This window comes from Topomyia yanbarensis, chromosome 1 (assembly GCF_030247195.1).
Source record: "Topomyia yanbarensis strain Yona2022 chromosome 1, ASM3024719v1, whole genome shotgun sequence".
Lineage (NCBI taxonomy): Eukaryota > Metazoa > Arthropoda > Insecta > Diptera > Culicidae > Topomyia > Topomyia yanbarensis.
In genome coordinates this window covers 196,789,834-196,803,288 of record NC_080670.1, presented here as the reverse complement: position 1 = coordinate 196,803,288, position 13,455 = coordinate 196,789,834, and the positions used below count along the sequence as shown (strand labels likewise).

Sequence of the window (13,455 nt, the reverse complement as noted above, 5' to 3'; positions counted from 1 at the left end):
GTGTCATTTTTCAATTCAGTCGGTAGGTTAGCTATTGATGAGACGTATTCGATACACGAAGTCTGACTTAATAAAGTTAGGTACTACCTAACTGCCTAAATCTCTATATTGCATTCTACCTGATTTTCCTTTATCCTTTCAATAAAAGAGATTAACCTTTTTAAACCTAAGCCAACTGCAGACCAACCTGCTGTGACATTCGTTAACCCTAAATAACCTAATTAACCACTATTGCACACAACAACCGCACTTTTCAAAACGCCTGCGAGATAGGCAAGAGCGTGGCACACGCGTCGTCACACCACAGCACGCACGCAAGCAATGCGATGGCCTACCTCACAGGGGTAACGGTGCGTGTCAGCGTCGCATACACGAGCCGACTGATTTACGAGGACGGCTTGACTTGGGCATAAAGAACCGACTTGCAGCGGTTGGGGCTGTCTAATTTAGGTCAATTCGTTTCAACCGCAATCAGGAGCGATTTTGATCCCGCGAAGTTGCTTCATTTGTTTTTCGAACGATTGAAATTACTCCATTCAACTATTTTGACATTCAAAGAAGATACCTACTCAAAGCGTCGAACGAACGTGATTCCGTTTCAACCGGCCCCGTGAAACGTGAAAATTGCCCAAGGCATGATTAATGGCCTCGTTAGGGAGCTGCCAGCGGGCGGCGTCAGCGTCCGAGTCGAGTGTTTGGAAACATTGATAATCTTAACGCCTTTTTGAGGGTTCCCCACACCACAACCCTCGATCATCGAAGCTTGAAATAAATCGATTACTTTATTGTGCTTATGTCTTCGAACCATTCGAAGGGACAAGGGGAGCCCGGTTTAGTAGGAGAGTTAATAAGATTACGATGGCTCTCTCTCTCAGCTCAGCACGAATTTTCGGCTTAAGCTCTCCGATGTCCGCCGAACAATCTCAAAGAGGTTATGTAATCTACCTCCCTTCACGCGTCGTCACTTAAAGTTGACGCCATGCAACATTTGGACAGTTATAAGATCATTTATCATGCAGCGATGATTTTTTTTCGTAAGTTTTAAGAAGCTATTCGGCATTCATTTAAGCGCTACTCGAAGGACACGATCGGCTTTTGTTTGGCGTGGGTGGCTTCAACGGCCCCCGCTTCAAGCGATACTCAACTGAAAACGAGCCAGCCATACTGCTGCCACGACCTTCGAACATCGCAAGATCAAAGCCGGAACTCATTGGCACTTATCGTTTCGCGGTTCGAGGCTATACTTACCCTTTTCGCAGCTAGAACAACCTCACGCCATCCACCAGCAAACCGGCAGAATATCGCCGGCGGTGGTAATCGGACGAGCGGGATCGATCCCGGCGCGATTAAATTGTAGCGATAGCGCGAAAAAGGGGTACGATAAATCAGCCAGCTTCTCGGAGAACACCGCGAAAGAAGCGGTACCAGATTACACTCCCGTGCTCGGTCAATGTGTAATAGTTTCATCGCCTGCGGATGCAAAGTGGCATTCGCCGTCGACGAGGTTGTTCCAATGAGCAAAACTAAAAAAAAATAAACGCATTTGTTTTGATTTATGAACACACGGGTAACGACTGGTGTTAATTAGCATTCAATTTGCATAACTAGTGTGACATGTTAGCAACGACAGATGATCAATACTTTCGGATCGGTCGCTTACGAAGCAAAACGATCTGCTTTTCTTACGGGACATCAATATGCACGAGTTTATAACCCAACGGAAGTAACTGTTTAATAATGTGATTCTTTTACAGGTCCTTTCTCAAGCTGCAGTGCCTGTTTTCTTCCGGGATATCAATACGTATGTACCTCAGAAAGTGATGAGTGTTTATCCCAAAAAAATGGTGAGTGTTATTTTTTAGAGTGCATATTCATAGTGACAGTGAAGTGAAACTGGATAAACCATAGAATTTCTTCGAACAATTTTATAATGCGATTTTTCAGGTTATATGTCCAGCTGCAGTGCACTTGTGATTTACAGTAAAGGCAAAGCGAATCTTGAAACTGGGTAAGTAAATGAATTTCTTCGAACCATTTGAATCTTTACGCAGATTTTACAACTTTATCTAAACCATACCATTTCTCCTTTTATGCACGAAATAAATAAACATTTGACAGGATACATCTATCGACAACTAGTAATGTTAAGACCGCCATTCCTCAATGAAGAAAATAATGTTATTTTCTTCTCTATCTCCCCCGCCACATCACACCCAGTTATTGGCAATTCGCACATAGTCCACACAATCAGAAGTACAACAGAGTGAAGTCCGAAGGATCCCGGTCGTTTTCTTTCTCTCTCTCCACACTGAAGATACTCCTCGAACGCTCATATGGCCCTAGGATTAGCTTCACCGAGCGTAGCAAAAACAAGACCGACGCGGGAAGGGGTGCGTATCAGCCCCATCGAATAAATCTTTCCCATGTTTTAGCAAATTCATCTCAATCACACAACGTTGGGCCCGTTTCCGCGTGTTGTTCTCGAAGAGTCGTATGTGCACAAAAGTCAGATGCATCTTCACGTGTGTCGTGTTGTTGTATCGTTCGCCGCCGTACCTGGAGCTACCGTTTGCCGCGCCAGGTTTTTTTTCGCTTGCCCGCGCGCATCCCCTTCGATCGGAAAGGGCTCTACTCTCGTCTAATTGCGCGCGAGCCCTTTCCGTACCGTACCGTTCCTCGCCGCGAGTTGCGAACACGGAACGGCACGGCACACAACAGCAGATTGTTGATTATTATTTGTACAAGCTGTGGTCGTTGTTGTTGTAGCTAGCTGCGGGCTAAAACGAACCCATCCAAGCGCCGATGTCGAGTCGAATGTTGTGATTTATCTTATCTTCCCATTCTCTTCCAATGTACCTACCAAGCACCCCCCCCCCCTCTGCCTCATCCAACGTCCGCAGGATCAGCCCGGTTTCGACTGTAGCTCCGCACAAACTACGAGTGAGATACCGTTAGATCGACTGTAGAACTGTGTAGCCTTTGATATACCGGGGTCACCGTGCGGTGCCGGTCAGTGGCGCGAATTCCGCTTTGGGATGCGCGCTAATCAATTTGGCTCAGACCCCCCGGGCTGGGCCGGGGAAGGTTTATTCGGGCCAATTAGCGGATTCTTCAGCTTGGGTAGAGTTCTTGTTGTGCTTGGTGTTTGAAATTGAGACAGGATTTTTAACTGAAAAATGAACCAGAAAAAGTTTAAAGTTACGAAGTTTCCTTTACATAAACTGTTAAATCATAATAACTAGGAGTAATTAGTCAAACGTAGTACTAAAACTTTTCAAAAAATCGAGAATAGTTTGTTGATATAGTTGACGAGGCACCGCATTTGTGTTTCAGCCGCCCGTTTCGGGACAGACGCTGTTTAGAGCCGCTTCTGTCATGGACGCTCTTCCTTTTGCCCCTTTCGTGTCAGCATACAACCATACAATTCCAAACTTCCATTAATTAATATAATGGTCCGTATGAATAAAAAAGGTTCTCTCGTCATCCTTCACTAAATCGCTCTGAAAATCAATCAAAGTATTCGGGGCATTGTTAGTTAACTACTGATTAACTTTCATGACAATTTTTCCAACGTCGAGAAAAAAAACTGCTTTCGCGTTTTCAAAGATTTCCGCTTTTTGAAGCTTTCTTAGTTGAACCTTAATCAAAATAAATTTTAAGTTTGCCCATCTGTTTTCAAAATAATTTAAAATGATAATTCAATTTATCCCACTTGAACACCAAAACAAACCCTATTTTAAAACGGAGCACTACTTACTGTTCACATCGAAACATGCTTTGTCTAGAAAGTACAATCAGAAGTACTGTGCTTGCGGGACATCATCATATCTGACCAGTTGCTTGTTTGTGAACAATAAGTAGTGTTCCATTTTAAAATTAATTCTTTTTGTTGGTGGCCAAATCGGTATGCCTGATACTGATGAGGCGAATTCGAAGCGCTTATCCGTAATTTACTGATGGCATACAGGCCCATCGCGCACAAAAGTATTCTTACCCAATTTTCTTTTAGGGAGTAGTTTACTAATACTTATCGTGGCCCAGAAATTCGGGTACTTTGAATTATGACCGAATGTATTTGGGATTTCCAGATAGCCAGGGTTTAGCAGTGGATATCGACGATGTGGTTACCACTTAGAGCAGAACTATATTACCGATATGATAGGAATGAATATAGACGCGACTTCCGTAAACTGTATCCTCCATTTTCATCGCTAGTCGTTGCTCCATATCTGGCCATGTCATCTTGGCAGATCACCACTGAGAGCTGATTGCTTATAGTGACCGGTTTTCAAAAGTAAAAACTGAAAAATGAAAACCAAAATGCAAATAGAAAAAATTGGTTGCTTGTGACATTTATTATTCTTTTTCTTTACTTGCTTTCAATTCTTACTTTTCACTTGTTCTCTTGTATATTCTAGTTTACAATTTTCACTTTGGCATTTTTTTAGATTCTCATTTCTTTAATTTATCTTTTTCTTTTATTTTTTCTGTTATGGCATTGTTTTATTTTCCCCCTTCTATTTTTTAACTATTATTTTGCACTTATAATGCTTTTCTCTTACGCCTTTTTTATCTTTTTATAATTATTCTTTTACATCCATTTTAGATCGATCTAAGTTGTGTAGTTTCTTTGAATTTTCTCTTTCTTCTCCTATACGCTTGTCTATTCTATTTTTCCGACGCTTTTTATCTGTTCTTTTACTTTTCCTTCTTTGCTATTTAATTTTCCCTTCTTTTTTCTTTCCTCTTTTTCGTTCTTTTATTACCTTTTCTCTTTTTTATTTTCTATTTTCAGCTACAAAAAGAGTTGTCTTTATTGTCATGTTTATGGTTTTTTCTTTAAATATGTTTTCTCTTCCCTTGTAGTTATATTTTCTTCCAAACTGTTCTCTTTCGTTAGTTCACTATATATTTTTCTCTTTTTTCGATTGTTTGCTTTTACCGTTTCCGCTTTCCGTTTAGTTTTCTTGTATTTTTCCGTCTTCTGTTCTCTTTCTTAATTTTTCCTTATCTTTGTGCGTTTTTTTCTTTTTCTTTTGTCTTCTTTTCATTTCCTTATTTTCTCTTTCGGTTTCTCCCCTCTTTTATTTTTTTTGTTTTATTCCTTTCATGTATCCTGTTTTTATTTCGTTCCCCCTGAGAAATATTTTTGGCTTTTACTATTGTTATTTTTCTTCTTTTCTATTTTTTTAATTTCCTTTTTTTGTTCCTGTTCCGTTTAATTACCTGATTTCTATCAATGTCTTTAGCTGTGGCGTTAGATTTATTTAATACCTTTTATCTTTCATCTTTTCTATTCTATCTTTTCTCTGCTATCTTATTGTCTATCTATAATGTTCATTTTTTTCTATCTTTTTTCTTTTTCTTGTTTTTCTAATGCCTATCTTTTTTCTTTTATTACATTTTTGACTTTTCTGCAAACTTTCTTTTTTTTCCATTTGATTTTCTTTTTTCTTCTTTTTCATGCCATTTTTCTTATTCTCTTTCAATTCTCAAAGTTAGCATTGACTAGAGATTTTATTTTTATGCTTTTATCTTTATTAGGACAAAGGTCCTTACTTTTTCTCCCATACTTCCACTTTTCGTTTATTTTGGTGTTGTCTTTTCTGTTGTTTTATTTCTTTTTCTCTTCGACATTTTTTTCTTTCTCCGCTTATTCTTTTAGTACTTCTCCTCATTCTTTTCTCCTTTCTTCTTTTTCCTTTTTTCTATTTCTCTTTTCGCTTATTCCTGTTTTCTTTTATCGCTCTTGGGATATAAACTTTTTTTTGCTTTTTTATGTTCTTTCCCTATATATTTTTCCACATTGTTTTATTTTTTTTTATATTTTTCATTTTCTTCCTTTTTTCCTGTTCATTTTCAGGTCATTCTTTATTTTTCTTGTACAACTTTTATCAATAGCTGCAGCTTTTAATTTATCTTTTTTTCCATCTCTATCTTTTAGCTTTTCCTCCGGTTTTTGTTTATCTTTAGCGTTGCTTGTACTGTTATCCTTTACTTTTAATTTTTTTCTTGCTTTTTTTCTTTTTGTTGTTCCTGTTCATTAATCCATTTTATTTTTTTTTCGTTTACTTATTTCGTATTTTTTCTGCTTTTTTATTTTTTTTATTTTCTTGTTTTTTTAATCCTTTCTTTTTATTTTCCAGCATATTTTCATTTTCTTTTTCAGTTTTATTGTTTTCTGTTATTGTTCTACTTTCTACCAAATCTTTTCTTTTTCCCTTTCCTTTGTTAACTTTGCTTCCTTCTTTTAGTTCTTTGTTCTGTTTTTATACCATTAGTTTAGCTCCAATTTTCATTTTTTATATTTTTCTCTTTGCCTATAATTTCTATTTTCTTATACTGTACTGTGTTTTCTTTTTAATTTGACTTATTTGTTCTATAATTTTTGCTTTTTTGTCATTTTCATACCTTTCCCTTTTCTATTTGTTTTTATTCTTTTCCATTTTTTTTCGTCCTATTCCTTTTTTTCTTCTCATAACTCTTTTTTTACATTTGGTTCAACCTGCTTATTTTAACTTCTTTATTTTCTGTAAAAAAAAACTTCTTTATTTCCTGTTGTTTTCTTTGTTAGTAATAAATATCTTTGGCTACAGCTTTAGATTTGTCTTCTTTTTTCTCTGCATTGTTTGTATTTTTACCGTTTTTACTACCAGTTTTTCTTTTTTGACTTTATATTACATTTTTTTCATTAATATTTTGTTTCACTTTTGTCTTAAGAAGGTAGGCGTCTATTTCATCTTTTTTGTATTTTAGTATTATTGAAATGGTGTCTTTTTGTCTTGGTTTTTTGTCTAATTGTCGTTTAATCTTTTAGTCATATATTTTTGTCTGTTTCTCTTTTTGCCATTTTGTTATCTTTTCGTTATTGAGTCTTTTTGTCTTTGTTATTTTATCTTTATATTATTTTCTTTGCCTTTTCGTTGCTTTGTTTTTTTGTAATTTTGTTTCCTCGTATTTTTGTCATTTGGTCCGTGTTTTTTTGCTATTCTGCTATTTTGTCTTTTTGTTCTTTTACCTATTTGCTATTGTGTCTTCGTTTTTTTTTGTCTTATTGCTTTTTTATTATAGGCCTCTTTCCACGATACAAAAATCTATTTAGAAAAATTTCTTACCCTTGGGAATCGAACCCAGATGAGCTGCGTACAAAGCAATCGATTTACCAACTACGATATGCCCGTCATCGGGTCTCTTTCCTTTTTGTTATTGTGTCTTCTGTTTTTTGACTTTATTGTCTTTTTGCTTTTTTTGTTTTACTGTCTTTTCATTTTTGTTTGTTTTGTCTTTTCGCTTTTTTGTTTTTTTTTTTTAATTGTGTCTTTTCACTTTTTGTCTTACCTTTTTGTTGTAGTTTATTTTTGTGTTTATGTTTTTGGGTCTGTTTGTCTACTTGTCAATTTGTATTGTTTTTGTTACTTATCTTTTTCTTTTTTCGTCTTGTTTTTTTGTCTTATTGTCTTTTGTTTTTCCTTTTCCTATTATCTTTTTGCTTTTTTGTTATTTTGTCTTCTAGTTTTCGTGTCTTTTTTGTGTTTAGTCCTATTGTCCTATTTAATATTCTATTTTGCGTTCTCATTTGTATACTGTTTTCTGTTGCGTTCTATTTTTTTAAAATTCGCTTCTGTTTCCTTGACTTTCTATACCTTTTTTTCCCTTGTTCTCTTTTCTTTTCGTTTTTGACTTTCCTTTTCTCTTTTACTTTTCTTGTTTATCTTTTATCTATTCCGTCAACTTTTTTCCTTTTCGCTCTTACTCTTCAATTTCTCATTTATTTTATTTCTATTCTATTTCCGTGATATTCTTTACATTTTACTTTTTCCCTTGTTCTCTTTTCTTTTCATCTTTGACTTTCCTATTTTTTACTTTTTCCTGATTCTCTTTTATCTATTCCATTCACTTTTTTCCTTTGTGCTCTTACTTTTCTCTTCAATTTCTCATTTAATTTAATTCTCTTCTCTTTTCTCGTTTTTTTGTTGTCTTTTTATCCGTTTCTCTTCTCTGTCCCTTTTTTATTTTAATTTTTTTTATTTCGATTATAGAGGTTTTAACCTTAAGGTCATTCGCCTCTTCGGATTAGAAAAATCTTATGAAAAATTTCTAACCCTATGTGCAGGGTCGGGACTCGAACCCAGGTGCGCTGTGTACAAGGTATATTTTTTATCATTATTTTAAATTATCTTTCTTTATTCATCTGTGTTTTATCCTCTCAATGCCCTTTTTTTGCATAAACGCATTTTCGTTTTATTTTCTTCTCTTTCTTTTATTTTCTGTGTATTGTTTTCTGTTTTGTTCTTATTCTTTTTGTTTAACTTTCCTCGATTTACTTTACAATTAACTCTTTCCTTTTTTTCCTTTATCTTCATTTTTGACTTTTCTTTTTTCTTTTCTTATTCATATTTTATCCATTCTCTTCCCTGTTCTCCCTTTTCGGTTTTCCTTTCTTTATTTTATTTCTCTGCTTACACCTAGTTTCTTTGTTCACTATGTTCTCGTTTCATTTTCTCTTCATTTTCTCCTATAATTTTTTATCTCTTTTCTTCTTTCGTTCCCATCCTTTTTTCACTTTTTTATTTAAAATTTATTTGTTTTTGCGCGTCTGCATCTTATGCTCCCACTTGTTTGTTTTCTTATAAACCATATTTTCATTTTATATTCTCTTTCCTCTAGTTCTTTTGTTTTCTTTTATCTTTCACTCTTTTCTTTATAGAGTTTTATTTTCCCTGTCCCCTTTTTTGTTTTTCTCTCATGTATTTTTAATTTTTTTCCTTTGTCCTTTTCTCTTATTAATTATTTTCCCTTTTTTTCTTTTGTTTGCTCGTTTTTACTGCTGTTTTCTGCTATCGCTTCTCCTTTTTTGCATTTTTCCATCAATTTTTTATTTTGCTTTCTCTTATGTTTTGCAGTTCTTTTCTTGTTAGGTGAAACATGAACTGTCCTAATGTATAAGCGTCACCTAATGGCTATTCGAGTTAAAGAGTAGACTCAAGGATAAATTTGATGATCCGATGAGAATTTTTATTTAGATGAAATGTATTGAAATATAAGGAAAATGAAAGAGAAAGTAGAACGCATTTCGATTCATACCTAAGTATTCTGAATAATTGTAAAAAAAACTGCTTTCGATAATCATGCACGTCTACAGCATCAGAATTTAATAGTTTTCCGAAATAGAAATTATTTCAACTGATTTTAGCTTGAGCAAAGTATCGGCTTGCATCTCTAATCTGCAAAACCTCAACCATTAATCTCCGCCCATCTCAGTGTGAGCTTCTGCCCGTGTTTCGTTTCGATCCAAAGGAAACATTTTCTCACGCCTTTGTTCCCAATCGAACCCGGAAGGTAATTCTTCTCTAATTAGGTTCGCGAGTTGTCGATTCCACAGCCCTCTTTACCCTTCTCACCGCGTTTTAATTCAATCGCGTTTCAATAGAATCAACATCTCGCTCGCGAAAAGAGGACGATATCGGCATCATCGCCGACGCCACTGCCGCCGCCGCGACCATCCCTCTGTGGTGTACTCTTGAATTAGGTGCAACAAAACTTTCTGCTCTGGCCGGCCGGCCAGCCGCCGAGTCGGCACAGGGGAAGGAAGCTCAGAGTAGAGCACAGAAAAAAAACAAACAAAATAAATCGGCACGAAGCTCTCGTTAGATTTGAGCGGTTCGAATTTCAACAGATACCCGCTCTTCACATGGCACACACGTGCGGGGAGGAGATAATATGTTCTGCTGCTGATGTTGCCAGTTAACTACTGACTGAGATTGAAAGAGATTTAAGAACTTATCACCGGTGCTGTGCGGACACAAAAACGGATACTCTGCTGCTGTGCGGATCAGTCTACCGACCAACCGACAGCCCGTAAAAGGGAGAAAACTCATCCCTCTCGAGAGTGTGACCCGCACCGACCGCTTGTGTTTGTGTGTCTCTCCGGGAGCGACGGGTTTTTTTGCTTGCCGCCCGCCGCCACACCGAAACTCGAAGATCTGCGAGAAATTCTCGAATCCCTCCGGTGCGGTCGGACCAACTTCCTCTCGGTGAGTCTCGAGCGGGGAGAGTTTCATACGGATTATTACACGCGGTGGGGAATAGACTCTCGAAATTTGAGTTTCGAAATTTTTGAACTCGCGCGCGATCTTGGTGAGGAGACCCCGTCGTGTCCGTGTCTGCTGTCTGTGTACCCCGTCGGTGCCGTGTTCCTTCCTAGTCGCTGGCAGCAACATGAACTCCTGGTAGCGTCGGGACCGAATTCTCTCTCGAGTTAGTGTGGTATGTGAGAAAGGTGCTGTTGTTGCTGACTGACTGATACACTACTAACTTCCTTTGGCCACCATCGGTCGCAGCAGGCGATGATGTGCGTCTTTTCTTGAGGAACTGCGAGAGAGGATTTTCTGCTACTGAAATCCTGACATCTGGTCGACTGTCGTGTCGTTGATAATAATTAGCGACAAATCATTGCCCCTATATGGGATGCAGAGTGCATAATTTAGCAGTTCGGATTCAAACTTGGATGGGTTCTTATTGAACCCATCATCAAACGGTGCCGAGTGCAATTAAAAGGGGCAGTCATCGTGAAGAGCCAATAATGGCAGAGAATAGCCCCCTTATTAGTCGCCGTATTTAACTAAACACGAGGAAGGGACAAGTCGTGATCAAATTTTATTCCACAAACAGCGCTTCTTCGCCGCCGCTGTCGCTGCCGTTCGCCCCAAAATGGAAGTAGAAAAAAAGTACATTCCAGTCTCATAAATTAATAGCAAACATAACTGTTTGGGGTCAATCCTTGGGGCAACTGTCCTCCCACATCCCATCGTGGACGCAGGTTTGTCGCTGGAAGCTGAACGTGGTCACCCCGGCGCAGGGCATAGCCAACGGGGCATACTCGGTCGGATTGATCTTCAACGGGCGGCACTGGCAGAATCGTTTCGGTTCCTGGTGACACGACAGCTCGTTAATTTCCTCGTATGTTTCACAGGACGGCACCGGTGGTTCCGCGCACAGCTCCAAATCCAACTCATCCGGAAATCGGTTCGAGCAATCATTGTCATTTCGCATGTCCGGATGAACGCACACCTGATGCCGGAAACTGTAGACGGTTCCCTCGGCACATGGCATTACCTGGGGAACCCAGAGCCCGACCGGACTCGGTCGACACTGGCAGAAGTGGGTCGGTAGGGCATGACACCACAGCGTGTTGATTTCGTTGTACGTTCGGCAGGATATGTCGATGCAATCTTCGACGGATTGTGCTGTGCTGATGGTGGTGCTCCAGCCGATGGCTTGCAGGGTCACAGCTAATACTGTAGGTCATGGAAAATATTATTATAACCATCGGAATAAAAAGTTATCCAGTCCTACCAAAACACTTCATGGCTCACTTGTGTGGATCTCTTGAAATTCTTTCACGAAATAACTGCTACGCCAAGACGGTCCCCAGGCTATATTTGGTATTATTATTTGTGTGTCATGACTATACGCGAGCTATCTTTCGACCAGGCTCCCGGTCGGTATAAATAATCTTGGCTCCAGGGATCGTAAATTTTTGGCATGAATTATGGCACGGCGACGGAATAGGGGAGCTTGTCTTAAAGTTGAACAAAATAGAAATATATTTTTTTAATATATCATTATTTAATTTTACCAAAAAATTCTCATGAAATTTACCATAAAATTTACGTAAATTTTTCAGAAAAAATTGACTGAGAAGTTGATGTGTAGTTAAAGCTCTACGGAAAAAAACAGTGGATTTTTTTGGCAAAAGAGATCTGTGAAATTTACATGATTTTAAAATAGAATTTAAGGAAAATACTGGGATTTAAAAAAATACTGCGCTTTGATCCGTATCTTTAAATCGCTTGCCAAACAATGTATATTTTTTTACGTCGAGGTCACGAGGTCACCACTGGTGCACCAACCTGACCGACAATCAATGAACCAGTCCAACAAGTGACATCCCGTAAGCACTGACTAGCTGTCTAGCACCCAAGTTGGTCTATCGTAATACTGATGAGGAACGAAATTAGAACGCAAAACTCTCGACGTACTAAAGCTACCGATACCGATGCCAGCTATCAGCCCTGATATTCAGTAAAATTGTGGTTTCGAGTTATAAATTTCCTACATGTCCCCATCGACAAGTCTGCTGGATTCGTTCGAAAGAAAAAGCATTTCCCAACACTTTGCCCCTTCTTCTTAACCTACTTTCAGTCAAATTTCAGTGGTCGTCATAAATCTTGTTTAACCGTCGCAATAAAATAGGTAGCTCTATTGCTCTAGCTTTAAATTCGCAAAAAATATGTATGACTCACTTTGCTAAATAAACAGTCTAATCCAGATAAGGTGGAGTGAAGATAGCGCATGCGATTCTGGCAATCTTTTGAGAGCCTACCTTCAAAGTGCTGCATTCGCAACAGTGGCGCTTAAGCCGCTAAGCGAACTAACAATTTGTTCAGCAGTGGAAGCTATGCGTTTGATGTTTTATTTCATTCATTACAAATTTATCTATGCTTATTTTACCTTTTTGTCTGGTTGCGCTTCTGTTTTTTTTGTATTTTTGTCTCTTGTCTTTTTGTTTAGTGTCTTTTTACTTTTTTGCTATTTTGCTTTGTTGGTGTTTTTGTCCTTTCGTCCTTTTAGACTTTGTCTTTTTGTTATTTTGTCTTTTTATCTTTTCGTTTTCTTTGTATTTTGTTTAATCTTCGATTTTCTGATCCTGTTTTCAATTTTCTGTTTTCCGTTTTGTTTTCTGTTTTCTCTTCTCTCTTTTCTGTTTACCGTTTTCTGTTCTCTGTTTTCTGCTTTCTGGTTCTGTGTTCTGTTTTCCTTTCTAGTTTTGTTTTCTGTTCGCTATTTGCTGTTTTCTTTTTGCTGTTAGCTATTTGCTGTTTCTGTTTTCTCTCCTCTGTTTGCTGTCTGTTTTCTTCTCATGTTTTTTTATTCATTTTCTTGATTCCACCTTTTCCTTTTTCTCCTTTCACTGTTTTTTTATTTTCGTATCTCCTTTTACTGTTACTTTTTTCCTTTTCTTTTGCCATTTCTCCATTTTCCGCTTTTGTCTGCCCTTTTCATTATTCGTTTTTGTTTATTCTCTTTCCTTTTTCGTTTTCATATCTGACCATTTGCCATTTTCCTTTAATTTTTTTTATTTTCCTTTTATTTTTTTCCTGTCTATTTGCTATTCCTTTTTTCATCTTCCTTTTTTACGATTTTTCGTTTTTCTTTTTTTTTTAAACTTTCCGTTTTCCTTTTTTCTTTTTTGCTTTTCTATTTTCGTTTTTACATTTTAACATTCTTCGTTTCTTCTTTTTGTATTTTTTTCCTTCTTTCTTTTTTTTTTTTTTCCTATTTTCCTTTTGTCCTTTTCCCATTTTTTCTTTTTTATTGCTTTTTTCCTGCATTTTATTTTTTCATTTTCCTTTTTTCCTTTTTTGTTATTTTCTTTCTTATTTTGTTCCTTTT

The 13,455-nt window shown here is 37.3% G+C and overlaps 2 protein-coding genes across 2 annotated transcripts in view; one reads left to right on the top strand and one right to left on the bottom strand.

Annotated features, from left to right (window-relative positions):
* Positions 1 to 13,455, top strand: part of LOC131686759 (cadherin-86C-like) — a 385,841-nt gene that overhangs the window by 234,504 nt on the left and 137,882 nt on the right. The gene's annotated exons all lie outside the window — the stretch shown is intronic.
* Positions 10,617 to 11,483, bottom strand: LOC131686768 (uncharacterized). The gene is made up of 2 exons (XM_058970755.1): positions 11,356 to 11,483; positions 10,617 to 11,297 (listed from the first exon to the last, which is right to left on the bottom strand). The coding sequence occupies exons 1-2, from the start codon at positions 11,366 to 11,368 to the stop codon at positions 10,774 to 10,776; spliced, it is 537 nt and encodes a 178-aa protein (XP_058826738.1). The 5' UTR covers positions 11,369 to 11,483; the 3' UTR covers positions 10,617 to 10,773.